Genomic DNA, 17,609 nt, shown 5'->3' on the forward strand with positions numbered 1-17,609 from the left:
CAAAGTGACTTATCACGTGGACATTTATAGTAGGAAAATATTCTAAATGCATATTTATAAATGGGGAGGCAAAAACTGGAGGACCCGGAGAAAAATACATGCGACCACGGGGAGAGAGACATGCAAACTCCAAATATACCAGCATCAGGGTCGGAATCAAACCCACACCCTCCTGTATTCCAGGTGAGGTAGTTAACATCTCGCCACCGCAGTGCCCAATCATTGGTTCTTATATCTTTTTTTACGGCCGCAGCATCAGAGCTTTGAGCTCACCCATTGGCACTTCTCTCCGCGCAGGCAGCCAAACAGGAGCTTAAGCTCACGAACGGTGATACTGTAGCTTGCCAGCACGCCCACCACTCCAACCAGAAGCTCTGAAATGAAACAAACACAATACGATTATACAATTTGCATTTATATAGCAACTAAAGTCATTTGGATAGGGTTAATAAAACCGGGGTAGATTGGTGGTGCAGCGGTTAGCGTACTGCACTGTGAACCCGGCAACTAAAGTACAATTTCCGGCCACGGCTAACACCTACCCCCCCCGTGCCCTCCCACTTCACAAACCCATACTGACCGGAAGTACGGTCAAACAACCACTATGACTGACAGAACATGGAAGCCTTCATCCAGCAGTGGGACAGATGAAGGACCGTTTCATTTAATGTGACCGCATTTCAAGATTCTGTACAGAAACAATGGGCACGTTTATTTCATCGAGAGAGGCAGTCGGTGAGGGTCAGAGTCAGGCATAAAGGTCACAAATTACGTGAGCTGGAAAGCCAAAGCAAGCACCCTGTTGTGATTGTCCATGCAAAGTGAATGCAAAGTTGCTGAACTCACGTTGAATGGGCCCCCACCTGTATTCATATAGAGCTCTGGACTATATCTCCTAGCAACCCAGCAGCATTTGTTTAACAGGCTGCTGATGAAAGTCTAAACAGGTATACAGGGTGGCTTGCTTCAACACAAGGAGCTGGAAAACATTTTGTCCAGAAGGTCCAAGGGCTGATGGAGGTAGAGTTACCCCTCAAGCACCCAATGTGCGAATTATCCGCGTTTTGGATTAACCGTGCTCGATGGCGCAATTTAAACAGGCTGGTTTAAATATTCGCTGCTCCTTACTTGTCAATGGTCTGCGAATCACGGTCCACGTGGCAGCAAACTTTAACAGACATTAAAAAAGAAAAGCCATTCTGCTTCTTCATTATCATTCTACCTAGATCAACAATAGTGTATTTTTATAACCAAACTTTCTTTTACATTGTCTATGTTTTTGTTTTGTCCAGGGCATCGCTTTCCCCCTGATATTCGTGGCGGCGGGGCAAGACTTGTCACTTCACGCATCTAATCATACACATCTTAATTCATTCACGACCGCATTATCTATAAATAACAGTAGGTATCCCCAACTGCCCAGCCACCCAGCCACTCAATACCAATTTCACATAACCATGGAAACTAATTTGGAAAAGCTTGTGAAAAAAAACCCTAAATAACACAGGAGGAAATGGAAATAAAAAAAATTGAAATGGAAACGTTTCGATTTAAAGCTTTCGTGACTGCAGGGATTCGTCTTCTTGGTTCTTTCGGTAAAGTCACGTAGAATGGAAATAATAAAATAATAAAAATAAAACATATTAAAATAATTCTCATGACGTTTCGGCCCACAATGCAAGCAGCCGTCCCTCAGGTGACTCTGAGACCTGTTCTCCACCTGAGGACGGCTGCTTGCGTTGCGGTCGAAACGTCGTGAGAATTATTTTATTATGTTTTATTTTTATTATTTTATTATTTCCATTCTACGTGACTTTACCGAAAGAACCAAGAAGATGAAATGGAAACGTTTTATTGCCGTGCCTGCAGTGACATCGTCGAGCTTCTGCAGGCGCTGGAGGAGCTGTCCGATGAGGCCGGCCTCCGTGCAGGCCTGGAGGTTGCGCAGGCTCTTGCGCAGCACGGCCGTGAAGAGGCTGAGGATCTCGCCGCGGCACTGGGGGTCGCAAACGTCCAGCAGGCACACGAGGCCGCTCACACCCTCGGGGTCGCGCACCACGAAGTTCGCCTCCAGGTCAAACTGCCCGCCGACCAGCTTCGCGAGGCAACGCGGCGAGACCGAAGGGGAGGGGCAGGAGGAGAGCGACGTTAGTTGAGGGACCGCGAATAAACGTCACATGATATACCGTACACAAGCCTGTGACTGAATCACAAAGCTGCGTAGTCATTTAAAGAGCCGGCACCGTGCGTAAAAGAGGCGTTAGAGCAGTGTCCTTCATTGCAAGGCCCACAGACCACTGGCGGCCTATGGCGGCCTTTAGCGAGGCCCCTGACGTGCGGGTCCCTGACAATACACAAATGTGAAAACACCCCCTATCATCGTGCTATCAATCCCAATGTGTGGCGGCCCTCACACTGATTGTGTTATCGGCGAAAGTGGCCCCCCTCTGAAAATTAGTGAAGAACACCTGCGCTCGAGGCTGCTGCCACGTCCACGCTGCCCCACCGTCACCAACTCGCACCGACCGCCTTGCAGTACGGTCAAATCACCCGCACATGGGCAGGCCCTCATCCAGCAGTGGATTGACAAATGGGTTGTACATGAAAATGGTATATGCAAACTTAAAAGGCAAAAACATTATTCGGGCAAATGTGTGCAATGGCTTCAAAGCTTCACCTTTATTTTTTATGTAATCATCAGGCGGGTCCTGTTGCTGACGTGTGAGCATTATTGCACGTGGGAGGGTTACCAGAGTGCCCGTAAAAAAAAATCCTCATATGCACAAGGGGAGAGCACTCAAAGATTGCCTGCCAGTCATAAACCTGCCAGGTTATATTGGCCTCCCACAGGATCAGCTCATTGCCCAGGAGGTAGGGATTACGCACACACATCATGGATCTGGCTACTGTAGAACAGGCAATTCAGGTGTTATAATAATAATAATACTCGTGCAATTTATAATGCACATCAATATTTCACGGACATAAATGACCGTGGCTCTGAGGTGCGGAGAGACAAGCTCAGTGTCACTCGAAAGCCACACGAAAGAAGTGGTGGCTCCATTAGGTGGCTCTCAAAAGTCGGTGTAAATTGCACGCCGGTGGTTGGTGATTTGGACCGTAAGGGGGCTGCCCCGGTGAAACGACACTGGCACCATCTGCTCCTCGGTATAGAGAGGAGGTTGCCTTGTGAATCACTGGATGAAATTAGCACGGTTGGCTAAGTGCGGTGCGAAAGAAGTTAAACATACATACATAGTCACTCCACGACACCTGGCGGAGGGAATCATAGCCCCTTAGAAGATAGTTTTAAAAATCCGCACACGGAACGTGTCACAGTGAACACTGCCCGCGCGAATTTATACGGCCGCAATTATTTCGACCACCTAAATTCGCACCAACATACGTCTCAAGCTAAAGTGTAATTGAAGTGAGCTGAGAACACAGCAATCACCGCTGCATTCAATTGCACTTCAAAAGGTCAATAAACGTGGTGTACATTTTTCACAATCGTTACGATCCAGTTTATTTACCCGGCTGCATGAACCTTTGTGCTCGCTCCCTAGACCTCATCTGGCCTGGGGGTTTCGTTTTTCTATTTTCGGTTCGCCTCTCCACACAATGACGACGACACGAACGCGTTCACTCTCGCTGCGTTCACGTGGCACATGACGCTTCACAACTGCGTTGTCTCTTTGCGAGACAACGCAGTTGTGAAGCCACGAACAAGGCTTTGACACAAACCCATCATGCGTTGCCAGTAAATATTACGGGTAAAAGTTAAGACTGTATAAAAATACAGTCGTTGTGTATCTCCACAACTAGTAATAATAATGATGTTAATACATACAGTGCCATTCCAGCAAACTGAATCCCAATACAGTGAACATAGCAAAGCAATGTAACATCAAAAATAGTACGAGAAGCAACAAAAGAATAAAACTAACTCGCTCAATGGTACGGAGGACAACACATACCAGCGAGAACACCACAGAGACACAAACACGATGAAGGGTATGGAGATGAACACAACATGAAACAGGCGAGCGACAGTCAACACTTCAGCTCCTGAAGTCAGCGAAAGCCCAAATTATAATAATAATACTGGTAGGAACCTCCTGGTTACACCAGCCCACAGGGGATTATTGTGTCCATCCGTCCTGCATCCGAAAATGGGAGGGGTGGGGCTGGGTGGAGGAGAGGGTGGGGAGGGGCTGGGAGGGGTTGGGTGGGGCTGGGTGGGGAGGGGCTGGTCACCCCGTGGTGACCTTGTAAAACTCAACGTTTAACCTACTCACGCCGGCTTGTGCCCGCCCTCATAGTCGGCCATATTTGCGGAATACACCACGCCGCCGTAAACCCTGGCCATTGACCGAGCAACCCAACGTTCCTACCAGCTCCCTCCGCAGGAATGTGTTCATAATGGTAATAATAGTTTTATCTTATACAGTATCCTATAAAGTCTACTCACTTTCCATACCAAATGCTACTTGATAACATCGGTGTGGAAAGCCAACTGGTTGGCTGTATTCATATGTGGCGACACAGAACGGAGCTCTGCTTACATATTCTTCAAAACAAGTCCTCCTATTACGTTTCACCAACTGTGCGTTTAATGTTGACAACGCATAATTTGTAGCTTTGTGAAGTTTTCGCACACTAACGCGTTTTTTCTTCAGACGCGGCATCTTCACGCGCACCATTTTTAAATCCTTTATATTAAGTTTGCTTGCTTGCTTGCGCGCTTACGACCGTGCAAATCTTTCGGTCGTTTTTTAACCCACTTCCCGTGATCCAATCGAGCTGACATTTTGCACACAGACTCGTTGTGCGTGACAATTTGTTTTGGTGAAAATTTTTTTCCAAAATTTTACACTTTTTAGGAATTTTTTTTTATATTTAATTACCAATTGCTTAATGGTGGCAGGCAATCATCTGACCCATAGGTGGCAGCCATCTCAAGCCAGAGGACGAGAGGACTCTAGCCGCCACGCATATAAAGGATTTATAGGGAAAAACTTTGTTTTTACGGGTTAATTTTTTCTCTCTCAAGTGCCCCAATGACACATCTTTCTCAACGGATTCTCACCTGGATTAAATAAGGGATTTATTTGTCCGATTGACAACAGCAAGATCTGTGTTGTAAAGTTATAAAAATAGATTTAATACAACGTACATTTCACGGGGTCGGAAGGGTGGCCCAGTGGTTGGTGCACTGCGCCTTTAAACCCGGAGTTTGATTCCCAGTCACAGCCAATAGCTGTGAGGAGGGATACATTAACTAGTCCTGCCTCCCCGGTACCTCACCAACCTGGGTGGTGAAGTATGGTCAAACAACAGTGGGTTGACAACGTGCGCTGTGACTAAGCAAACTCAAGATGAAGATCTTGTCATGGCCAAAGCCGCTGAAGCCACCACACACCGCAACAACACTTTCCACCTTCTCCCAGATAACTATGTTAACGGCAGTGGTTACAAAACTGAAGTTGTCAAACAAACGTAGAAAATGGAGCTCCGATCAAGCAGTCTGGGCATGCCCGGCACTGCCGAACTGTATAAAGCCCACACGTAATCAACAGGTTAAATCATAACCAAGCAAACCGTCTTGGTGAATGCGTGATCTCAAAACTTCTGGCGACTGAGCATTGCCAAAGAGAACCCAAAGCATTGACGACTTTCCAGGGCACGTTAACGTTACATGCCTGTACAAGGTAAAATCAAGGGCATGACCGGGTGAGTTTTTTTAATAGATTTTATGTAATTGGAGTTCCCTCCTCCTCCTGGTTGCGTACGCCAAGCCACCATATGTGGGGTAATCGGGTGGCATAATGTAACCAAAATGCCACACTGTATGTTTGCACACGCGACTATCTCGGCGGCGTAAAGTTTCTTCAATGTTTTGCATTCGGAACTTTTTTCGCGCATCGCGATTGTTGCTCAAAGCTCTCCTGCTTAATCGGTTGTCATGCTGTGAATGCGATTCATTCCATGCCTCTGCCTCCTACACAACTGTGATGACATCCCCCACCCCCGCCACCAGCCGCCCCCCCAGGATCAGGATGCATTATATGAGCGGGCCATGTCCCCATCAAAACACACTTGAGCGAGACGTGTAACACGATAAATGTCTAATAGCGCTCTTCCGGAAATTCAACGCATGAGCACATGCTTTCATTACATTTGAATGATCTAGCTTTTTAAAATTTCATCCCTGTACACATCGTCCTGCATAAGAGGGTATCAAAAACAAAATATGGTAGTGTATTATAATTGGACACCAAGCCCATTTGCATGACACAGCCAGCTGTAAACATCTTTGCACCTTTTTTTCTGCAATGATTATCACTTCGAGATGGGGATTCACAGAGTTCTCATTACTTTTTGGCCACAGTGCTAATTTACTTTGTGTGAATAATAAACAATTTCTCCAATTAAAACCAATCCTTATGCTCACAATACCCACATCATATTGTGAATGTGAGAAAATGATTTTTAATTCGTACATGTCACATCTCGGAAGCCAAACAGGGTTGAACCAGCACCGTACGAGCATGGGTGACGCCCACGTATGTGTTGGTGGCAAAACGCCTGTAAATCAAAATGTTTCAAAACTGCCTTCTCGTGGGCACTGAGATACCATAACCCGACTCGCCCCAATAGGAAGCGTGGACTAATATCATCCGTTCCATCTTGATGGGATACCGTGTTGCCCCCTCGCACGCGTCGGCTTTCTCGGGGTGCTCCGATTCCCAACCACGTGTGTGTAAATGCTCATCATTGATACCAATTAAATGGCTGAAAACACTCATTTATGCACCTCCGTGTTTGCGGATTGCGCAGCTTTATGCATTGCAGTTGCATAAATGGCACTCTATAAAAAGTAAATATTATTATGTTTATGTGTAACACATACTTATAGGCTGCAGAGTTACTTCACAGCCAGCAGAAGGCAGTGCATCAAAATCCATTCTTGTACTGTACTTCTATGCTCTCGTGTCTATGCTCCCGACCTTCGCCAGCATGGAGTATGGTCATTTAATCCCCACAACATGTATGGCGTAAGAGGGCCCTCATCCAGCAGTGGACTGACAAACTGCCACTATCAGTATTACAATGTGCCACGACGCTTAGACAAATATTCATTACTGCTTCCAATAGGGACCGTGAATACTTATTTACAATTCAGTGGCTTGCAAAGCAGACAAATCATATACAGTACAATATATTTAGGGCTTATTTTCTCACAGAATATTTTCTGGGTCGCTGGCACGTAATTAGTAGCCACTGCCATTGCGAGAGTTATGATGGATATGGTGTATCGGGTGAGCGAATATTTTCCAGGTCAATGACCCAGACAGACCCGCCAGATAATTAAGCCCTGGGTATATTCGAGTATCTACCATTGCACAACACTAATGTAGTGCAATGGTTAGTTCACTGGACTTCGGAGATCACCAGGTAATTTTTCTCTGCACAGCAGTTGAAACGGCACAAGTTTTTTTTGTAAATCCCTCTGCCTCTGTCCAACCAGCAAATTTAAATGAGTACACCACAGTTATAGTTAATCGACAGGTCAATCGACAGATCGTGTGTGGTGGGGGAAATTGTGGGTACAGTACTTCAACCGCTTACCAAGAAATCTGGCATGCTTGGAAAAGTAGAGCAATCCACGGTGGCGAGATGTTAACTACCTCGCCGGGTATATTAGGTAGTCGGTTTCGATCCCAAACCCTGACGCCTGTATATTTATGAGTTTGAATGTCACTCTCTCTCCGCGTGGTCGCATGGATTTTTCTCCGGATCCTCCAGTTTTTCCCTCCACATTTATAAACGTGCATTTAGAGTATTTAACTGCTATAAATTTCCACGTGATAAGCCACTTCGTTGAGCTATCATTGATGGTCAGGTCGCTTCTGAAAAAGAGATGTATAGCTCAGTGGGCCTAACTTGATTCTAGATTTGAAGCTTTTGTGACTGCAAGGATTCATACTCTTAGGTTTTTCGATAAAGTCACGTAGGTAAAAATAATAATAAATAATAAATAAAATAATAAAAATCACGACGTTTCGGAGGCAACACAAGTCTCCGTCATCAGGTGGGACCATCACAGCTAGATTTACTGTCTCAAGTGAGTAAATCTGGCTGTGACGGTCCCACCTGATGACGGAGACTTGTGTTGCCTTCGAAACGTCGTGATTTATTATTTTATTTCTATTATTATTTATATTATTTTTTTATTTTTTACCTACGTGACTTTACCGAAAAACCTAAGAGTATGGGGCCTAACTTGGTTAGTTTTAGTTTAATGACCCCTAGTGGAGGGCATTCCGCCAAGAGTGGCGTGAACAAGCAGTGACAGGTTGCATTTTTTACTTTAAATTTTAGTGGTATTGGATTTTAACAAAAAAAAAATCAGGTTTACAATGACTGCGTGATTTGCTCAACTGGTTTGGCAACGGTGTTGCAATAATCCCCGATACGCCATCGCTGCTGCGGTGTGCACACATTCCTAATGGCCCATCGCTCATTTCCCACCTTGCAACGCTGCAAAAATCACCAGCAACTGGTTGTCAAGCAGGAGGCTTGCTTGGTTAAACATTTGCGCCCACATAGGAAGCCGCACGATGGTTTTCCTTCAAGTTATTTCTTTATTTGTGTTTAAATGACGGTGGACTGGTTCTTGCCGGTTTCATTTATCTGCCGGTCAGTCGATGGCTCACACGCCCCTTTTCTTCGGCGCATACCAAGTAACCTGGCATTCTGGCTCGTCCATCAGGGCAAGGCGTGGATGCCCCATGGCAAAAACAACGTCACCCTCACCCCCCCCAAACAATTGCTGTCGAATCAACTTTTGGAGAAAATCTACCACCCTGTCCACGACAAAAAAAAAATTCCAGTTCACTTCGCTTCTGTTCGGATTTGAGTTTGCATAGTGCCAAGTCAAAAAGGTTACCGTGCTATATTTTTTAAGTATACAATTCTTTAATGTTTTTTTTATTCTGGACAAGAACTAGTAATTTTAAAATACTCAGTTTAAGGAGGGTTATATTGAAGATGTTGCCTTTTTTCTTATTGTTTTTATTGGTTTATTTTGGCACGAATAAAACCAAAAGGGCCATGCTCATTTTCGATGGGGCCCTGGTTACACCAGAGATATCTGGTTACAGCAACAAAACATTAACAAAACAACCCAAACAAATCCCAAAAACCTACCACACCTATTACTTTTATTCAGTAATAACAATAGCAATTAACTGCCCTTTGTCAAACCACTGCTGCATGAAGGCCTCACTACACTGTGTCAAGCAAGGGGGTTTGTTTAAACATACTTCACCACACTGGTCAGTGAGCTTTTTTTGAGAGGGGGCATCGGGGAGTATTCAGGATCGGTATAAGTTCAGATGTCACTCGCCACTGATATTAACAGTGACCAAGATTCAAACACAGGTCGCCAGGTCCACAGGGCAGTGCACAATCCACCGTGCCACCACTCTACCATATCTTTTCTCTTAATATTTCAATAGCTTATTCTCAAGGACAAAAAGGAAAACTTGTTCCTCTATCCTTATCGCCACCCAGCCCACAGCAGTATTACTATTTTACATAACTCGTGGTGCACGACAGGTGACTGGCAGTGAGGTGAGGACAGTAATTTGGATGATGTGGTCGCATGAGCTCTATGCCAAGAGAGTTCACCCATCTCCGTGCATTTTACTGGGGGTCTCAAGTCACAGAAAAAGGTTTGTTGAAAAACCAGGATACCATTTCTGACAAGATGACCTCTGACAACATGCCACATTCATCAGAAGCACTGGCTGTTTTAAGACGATGTTTATCCGTGACTGGCAGCAGAGGTAAGGAAGAGTACAAGTACAGTGCATATACTTGATTGCTCATGCGACTGATGGTGGAAGGACCGCCACTCGTGGAAGCTCTAGAGAGCTTCTTTAGAAGGCATTTGGCCTACTCTTCCATGCTGGCCAGACGACTTGGAAGAGGAGGGAGTACGGACATTTTTTTCCCCCACACGCAACCTGGGAAATTGGCAAAACATTGTCAAGGGCAAGCAGTAATGAGATTCTAGTAATGAGAATCGTGGCCAAATTAAGAATGTTATGGAAGCAACATGGGGACACTGAGATATTTTCAATGCAATCCCAATGACGTTCATGACAGTACAAGTGGAAGGCAGTGGGAGCATCAAGCGCAGAACCGACAGGACAAGAGCTAAAGGACTGTCTATTCAGCTATATATTTTAAAGACTTTGCAGAACAGGAGTTAAAGGCGGTTAAATGTTAAGGGGAACATGTCTGGTTTTGTATTTCAGTGCAGCCCATGGTACGGAAACCGGGCTTAAAGTACGCACGCAGCTTATTAACGTCTCGCCTGGAAATGTTAAATTTCATTCAGTGGCTTTCTTTCATCAGACTTCATCACCAAGGCACAGATTGATTTTGTTTTAAGATTTTCTTAAAAGCTATTTTTAAACGACTTTTATATACTTTTTGTAAGGTAAACCAGAGCGAAATGTGGTTTGATCAGTTTTTTTTTACGAGATAAAATCGACACCCGCAGTAAAGGAACTCCTCTCATCTCCCTCGCTGGATGACAGCCAATACACGGCGCTAAACTGTCCCAACAGAGTGCTCAACGACTGTGTACGATCATACGATTCTCCGATGTTTTATTGGTCTGCACCGTGCGTCCTTCGGTATGATGTGCGATAGTTAAAAATCCGAACGGAATATTCAGAATCTGTTCCTGCAAAAGCTCCCAACATATGGAGTGAAACGTCGGACATCATGCCGAACAACGCGCAGTAAAAAAAAAACCTCGGAGCGCTATACAAAACAACTGCTAAATCCTACGCAGTAGCATAATACAAATCTCTCAATCAAGTTCAGTCACAACATTGTCTGCAAAATGCCACCGAGTCCAAAATGTACAACAAATCAGGACCATAATGGCCATGCTTACAGTGGCCTCTGTGTGTTTTGCTCATGTCAGTGCTAATCAACGTTTTTTTTTTACTGAAAAAGCAAAAGGACTTTGCTCTATCCACCTTAAACCTGATCTGTCAGGAACTGGGCTTGAAGCAAGTGACACATGATAAACTGGGGCCTCTGCCATGATTGCTGCCAGACCCATCCATCATTACCTGTCAGGATCCTAAATTACGTGTGGGTGGTGAAGCAAATCTTCAATAATGCACACACTCAAGAACTGTGGTATGATAGGTAATGGAATAAACTTGTTTCACCGCAAGAGATTTTGTAACACCAATATAGCACTAAGTTTCTCTAATCGAATAAGTCACGGAAGTCAACTATATAATTACCGTATACTATCGGGGCTGTTAAACATATTATATGATTGCTCCACGTTGAAAGTAGGAATTTTATTGGCTTCTCAATTGATACGAAACAAAAGTCACGTGATTAGCACCGGCGTTCCCACCCCCACCGTCTGGCTAAGAACTCTTTAAAGCAACGGAGTCACCTTTCCCGTCACGTAACCACGGGGTGAATTGTATTTTTGTGTGAATCGTAGATGGCTACACTTCTCTCTTTCTGTATCCTTGCCCCTTACTAAAAACGAAACTATTTATATTTTTCTTGGTTCTTTCGGTAAAGTCACGTAAAAGGGAAATAATAAAAATAAAAGTTAACAATAAAATTATCACTCTTTTCAAATTTTCTTGCTGTGGTTTTCACACCTGATGATGATTGCTTGTGTTGCAATCGAAACGCCGTGATAATTTAATTGGTTATTTCTTTTTATTTCCCTTCTACGTGACTTTACCAAAAGAACCAAGAATATGAATCCCTGCAGTCACCAAAGCTTTAAATCGATATTTATATTTTGCCAAGACCCACTGAGCTATACAGCTCGTTTTCAGAAGCTACCTGGCCACAAATGATCACTCAACAAAATTGCCTATCGTGTGGAAATGTAGAGCAGCCAAACACGCATGTCCTACAAGGAATAACTCTTCTATATTTCGATTTAAAGCTTTCGTGACTGCAGGGATTCATCTTCTTGGTTCTTTCGGTAAAGTCACGTAGAATGGAAATAATAAAAGAATAAAAATACAAATAATAAAATAAAATAAAACTTATTATGTTTTATAAATATTTTTTTTAATAATGTTTTATTTTATTCTTTTATTATTTCCATTCTACGTGACTTTACCGAAAGAACCAAGAAGATGAACTCTTCTATAGTCTGTGATAAAGTGAGAGACATATGACGGATCCTAACATCCGTGGGGTTGTCTGCAAATTAACTCCACTTAATACGCAGGAAAAATAATGACTGGGGACATTAGGAGTTTTTCGCAGACATTCCAGCTGCCGCAAATAACAGGAGTCGCGGTTAAGTGTCGCGGATAAGAGGAATGTTCCAGTAGTTCCTCCAAAATCCACTTCGAATGCTTTCATTAATTCCCGCCCACTTGTTGATATGGCTCCGGGCTACGATGGAAGGATTAAGATAGTCCACAAGAGTATTCCACAAGAAAATTCAACATCGCCAACCACGGACTCAAATCAAATCTTAACGACGGAACCGATACCAACTCGACTGTCACCGTTTGCGGTTCATCGGTGAGATAATACAACTTGCAAGATAAATTCTAAATTTCAACACATCACTCTATGCATTCATTTGTATGTCACGCAAACCTTATCCACAACAGGGATGCTGAAGAACCCAACACCCCCCCCCCCCCCCGTCTGACTGGTCAGACCAGATTGAGCGAATGTCTATATTGTGTTTGTTTTATTTGTGCAACGGTTTAATTAGAGGGCGGCTGCCGATCTTGCTCCGAAATGTCTTAAATTTGTAAAAAAAATGTGGTCACAAAGTAAATAAAAGTTGTGCATATGCATGGATTATTTAATGAGTTCCAATGTGCGTTTGTATTTGGAAGGTTTTTTTTTTAATTCGCACTCTGGCAGAGCACGGGTAGCTGTCGGGGAAAACGCGTTTGCATACCACTTATTAAAATGGTCCTTGTTACTCTGGTTTCACTCTGGTTCTCAAAAGCAAAACTTGTAATAAACGTTTGTTCATATATGATCGAATTTACGAGCGTTGTGTTCCCCCACACCCCCGTTTTGGATGGACAGAGCTAATGCATACATGCTTTCAACCTTGGTAAGAACTTATGAGAATAAATTGTGTATTGCAAGAACAGAGCTCGAGAGCGTATCATTTTCAAAAGAGTATCAAGAACCAGCGAAACACTCATTTGCACAAACTAAGCATATGGTTTCCATACAGGAAACCCGAAAACCACATAGCCATGACGATACAAAACTCCCAGCATGGCCCCAGAGATAATGGTCAATAAATACCTTTCTGACCCCAACTGAAGTGAGAAATCACCTTTACAGCAAGCAAGCTGGAGAGGTCAAAGACCTGCGTTCACAGATTTGGACAATCTGTATCCATTCATTCATGCACTTTGACCAAATCACCCTGCATGCACCACATCGTGTCATATCTCAGAAGCTAAGCACAGGTGTGAGCCTGGAGAGACATGTGTATTATTGGCAGATGTGGGAGAGTCTAGGGCAGCGAGGTAAATGTACATTGTTGCTCTGTACAGCACTCCGCTCCACCTTCATCAACCTGCACTGATCAGCGTGGTGGTTGTGGGCGCCACGGTGGCGAGATGTTAACTACCTCGCCTGGTATACAGGATGTCGTGAGTTCGATCTCGACCCTAATGTGCCTGTGAATTTGGAGTTTGCATGTTCTCCCCTGGTCGCGTGGATTTTTCTCTGGGCCCTCCGGGTTTTCCCTCCCCTTTCAGAAACACGCGTTTAGAGTATTTGGCTGCTATAAATGTCCACACGATAAGCCACCTAGTTAATCTGTTATTTGTAGCCAGCTCACATCTGAAAAAAGAGCTATATAGCTCAGTGAGCCTGGCATGGTAAAATAAATTTTTTTATAAGTACGGTAAAAAAAACCATCATGATCCACAGGCGTGGCAAGCCCCTCATCCAGCAGTGGATTGCTAAAAGAGCGGCACACACTTAAGCAAACACAGCAAAGGGCTGCAACTTCCTCGTATCGAGGGCGGATGGATATACGTGAACGTGGGAAGAAAATGACACCACCGTTAACACAACCGTGCACAAATCCTACACTGGAGTGTGCGGTTGATTGTGGAGGAGGCTCGTGAAGGACGCTGCTGCTGCTACTGGGCAGTTGGAGGTAGTCGCCCTCCAGCAACAACGGAGGGCAGAGGAGCGACGCTCACAACAACGAGCAGAGCGCCGGGCGTATAAAACGCAGCAAGTTGGCACAGTATGGGGGGGGGGGGCACAGCTAATGGTGCATCGGCACAGTCATCTCGGTCAGTCGACCCGTGGCACCTGCTGGGTCTGCCCCGTGACCTCCTGCCAGCGGGCGTTCGACACTCAACACGTGGTGGCCTCAACGTGCACCTAGCCTGGCACCCAGCACCGTGGTGACGTCTCCGCCACTTAAGTGGCGAATGGCACTTGCTGCTGCTGATGTCGTTGATCAATTGGCCGGGTCGGATATGCGACGCTGTAAACCGTAGGACCGCGAAGAAGTCGGCTTCGTAAACGACGTCGCGACGAGCGATCGAGGCGGTGGTGGTGGCGGTGGTGGTGCCACGTGCTGCTGCTGCCGCCTTTCGCGCGCGCCGCACTTCCGCATTGGGGGGTGGGGGGTGGGGTTGTGAATGGGCCTCGGGGGGGGGGCTGGGGGGTGAGGTTGTGAATGGGCCTCGGGGGGGGCTGGGGGGCTAGGGGGGTGAGGTTGTGAATGGGCCTCGGGGGGGGCTAGGGGGGTGAGGTTGTGAATGGGCCTCGGGGGGGGGGGGGGGCTTGGGGGGTGAGGTTGTGAATGGGCCTCGTAGCAAACACCACCACCCCACAACAACAACATCCCCCGCATACAACAACAAAACCACGGCAACCTAGCCGTGGAAGAAGATACCGAGAGTCAAAGAACTGTGTGGTAAAGGGGCCGATCCATTTAGTAGGGACGCAAAAATCTGTCAAAACTTGACCCCCCTCTACCTGTACGCACGTGGAATTTTTACACCCCATGCAGAAACGATCAATGATTAATACTATTAAAGTGTTTAAGCGATCAGATAGTCTACACCGCCGGACTATCCAACTCATTTGAAGGCTAATGTAGACGAATTATTATCCTAAATGGATGGCCCCAAATAGGAGAGAAAATCAGTGGTTAGATCCTCCACACATCTCCCACCAAACTCAAGACACTTTTATAAAAACGTTCCACACACACAGACTCTCTTGCCGAGGCAATGCGTCGGTGCCAGGTCTGCGTTGAAAATAAATAAAGAGGGTCATTAGATATATCGTAATTAGGATGTTAGGCTGTTTAATGCGGTGCCGTTTTGAATGTGGATGAGTTGTGTAAATGTAAACGGGTGTTAGCCGGGTAGAACGCGTGCACGGAAATATACCGTTTGTGACACAGATGACCATTTACATGAACACATATGCACCGTCTGGGGGTCACCCCCCCCAAAAAAAAAATCTAAATTTGAAAACTAATTTCCTGCCTAAAATATTTAAAAATTTACTAACACATAGGATGGACTTTTTATTTATTTTTAACAATGTCTAACAGTATAGTGTTTTACATTGCTCTTTTTTCTTGTTTTACCTTTTCTTGTTTCATTGTTTGTAATGGCAGAGATTAGGGATTACTAAAGTACAACAACCATAACCACAATCATATAAACATAAATCTATTTTATAGCAATATATTGGGGGGCACATTGTGAGCATATTTGAATATGGGGGGGGGGTGTATTTCCCTCCCAATATATATTATAATTACGTCCTTGCAGTATACCCATGGATACATGCAGCTATTTGAATACTGTACAGTAAGTACACTGGAACATGTGCCACCCATGTTAGCTTTGGGCGGGCTTCCGATCTCAGTTCAGCGGTGTTCATAGTGCAGTGTGCTCACCACTGCGCCACCACTCCACTGCCCCAATACAAAAAAATAAATAAATACTCAACATCATTACTCAACACAATGCATCACTTAAAAAGAGAGACACACAGGATACATAGGAGATACACACTTCGATTCAGTATATTAATGGAACGTAAATGAAGCCAAACTGGCACATATGACATAACTTACACGTACATACATGACACATGTATTCTAATAATGATTGTTCCGGGTTAAGCTGCAATTCGGCTTCGAATAAAGGTGAAAGTGGCACGAAACTCAAAAACGTGGCCACATACATGACCACCGTTATACACACGCACATCGAAATGTGAACAACACATGAATTAAAAGTAGAGACCCATTCACACGAACTCACACATACATTAAGATACACACATAGCCACATATACGGAGACAACACATTTATGCAGTGGATAGATGGGCGATTAAGTGATCTCGCTTTGCATTCATGCATAGACACAATGACACACACACACATGCATTGACACATACCGTCGATTGACACACGTGTACGTGAACTCACGAAAACATGTCACTAAGTAATATTCACGCGAACACACACACCTGGACACACAACTCGTACTTATATAACATGAATAACAAAGACAAAGAACCCCCGTATAGCCTTAGCAAACTGATGGGGGCAAGTGCTGTTAGCGAGCTTTGCACACACTTAAGAAACGCAAGTACATGTATGAACAAACACACCCACGCATTACATAAATATTACACGTTACAGCAATTACAATCTGAAAGCACAGTGACACACACACACACAGTGACACACACACACAGCCAACCCAGCACCCTTCAAAACTCTGATCAATCCCGGAAGCAGCAGCAGCAGCCACCACCACCACCACCCACCACGAGTTCTCAACCCATGGTGGGTCCAACCTGCCTGCCGTACCAGGTTCAGCACCGTGTCCACCACCTCTCTGCTGGACGTCTGTCCAGCCAGCACCTTCTCTCTCAGCGCCGCGAACTCGTCACCTCCGACACAACCACCTCCACCTTCTCCACCATCAGCAGGAGCTGCAGCAGTATCAGCAGCAGTATCGTCAGCAGCAGTATGAGCTATCACCGCTGCATCGCCTGCCTCGTTGACCTCCATAGCTTCTCGTGGTTTGGCTCTCTAGGCCCCTTGATCTCCCAGCCTTGCTCGCCCAGGAGGGGGGCTGCTTCAGCACCCGGCCATGAGTAAAGGACCAACACGGGGCAGAGAGGCGGAGTGTGTGCGGAGCGAGGGTGGGGGCGGTGTCACAGGCAGCCGCCCACACGCCGATTGATTCCGTAGCAAGGATAAGCGCGAGCCCCGCCCTCCTCGTTGCTCGCCACGCCCCTTTACGCCCTAGCCCCGCCCCTTTACGCCCTAGCCCCGCCCTCCTCGTTGCTCGCCACGCCCCTTTACGTCATAGCCCCGCCCTCCTCGTTGCTCGCCCCGCCCCTTTACGCCCTAGTCCCGCCCCTTTACGCCATAGCCCTGCCCTCCTCGTTGCTCGCCCCGCCCCTTTACGCCCTAGCCCCGCCCCTCTTCGCGCTCAAGCCACGCCCTTAATCCTGCCTTGGCCACGCCCAGATGTGCGATGGACCA

At 45.6% G+C, this 17,609-nt stretch overlaps 1 protein-coding gene across 1 annotated transcript in view; it reads right to left on the bottom strand.

The window, feature by feature from the left end:
• The window catches only part of LOC133342936 (lipopolysaccharide-responsive and beige-like anchor protein), a 281,221-nt gene extending 263,947 nt beyond the window's left edge, over positions 1-17,274 (bottom strand). The window contains 3 exon segments of the mRNA XM_061552330.1: positions 274-374; positions 1,864-2,095; positions 16,926-17,274. Coding sequence (XP_061408314.1) covers positions 274-374; positions 1,864-2,095; positions 16,926-17,129 — 537 coding nt within the window. The 5' untranslated portion in view covers positions 17,130-17,274.
• Positions 17,275-17,609: the final 335 nt, after the last annotated feature.

This window comes from Lethenteron reissneri, chromosome 16 (genome assembly GCF_015708825.2).
Source record: "Lethenteron reissneri isolate LAM-NWPU_2019-01 chromosome 16, ASM1570882v1, whole genome shotgun sequence".
Taxonomy (NCBI): Eukaryota; Metazoa; Chordata; class Hyperoartia; order Petromyzontiformes; family Petromyzontidae; genus Lethenteron; species Lethenteron reissneri.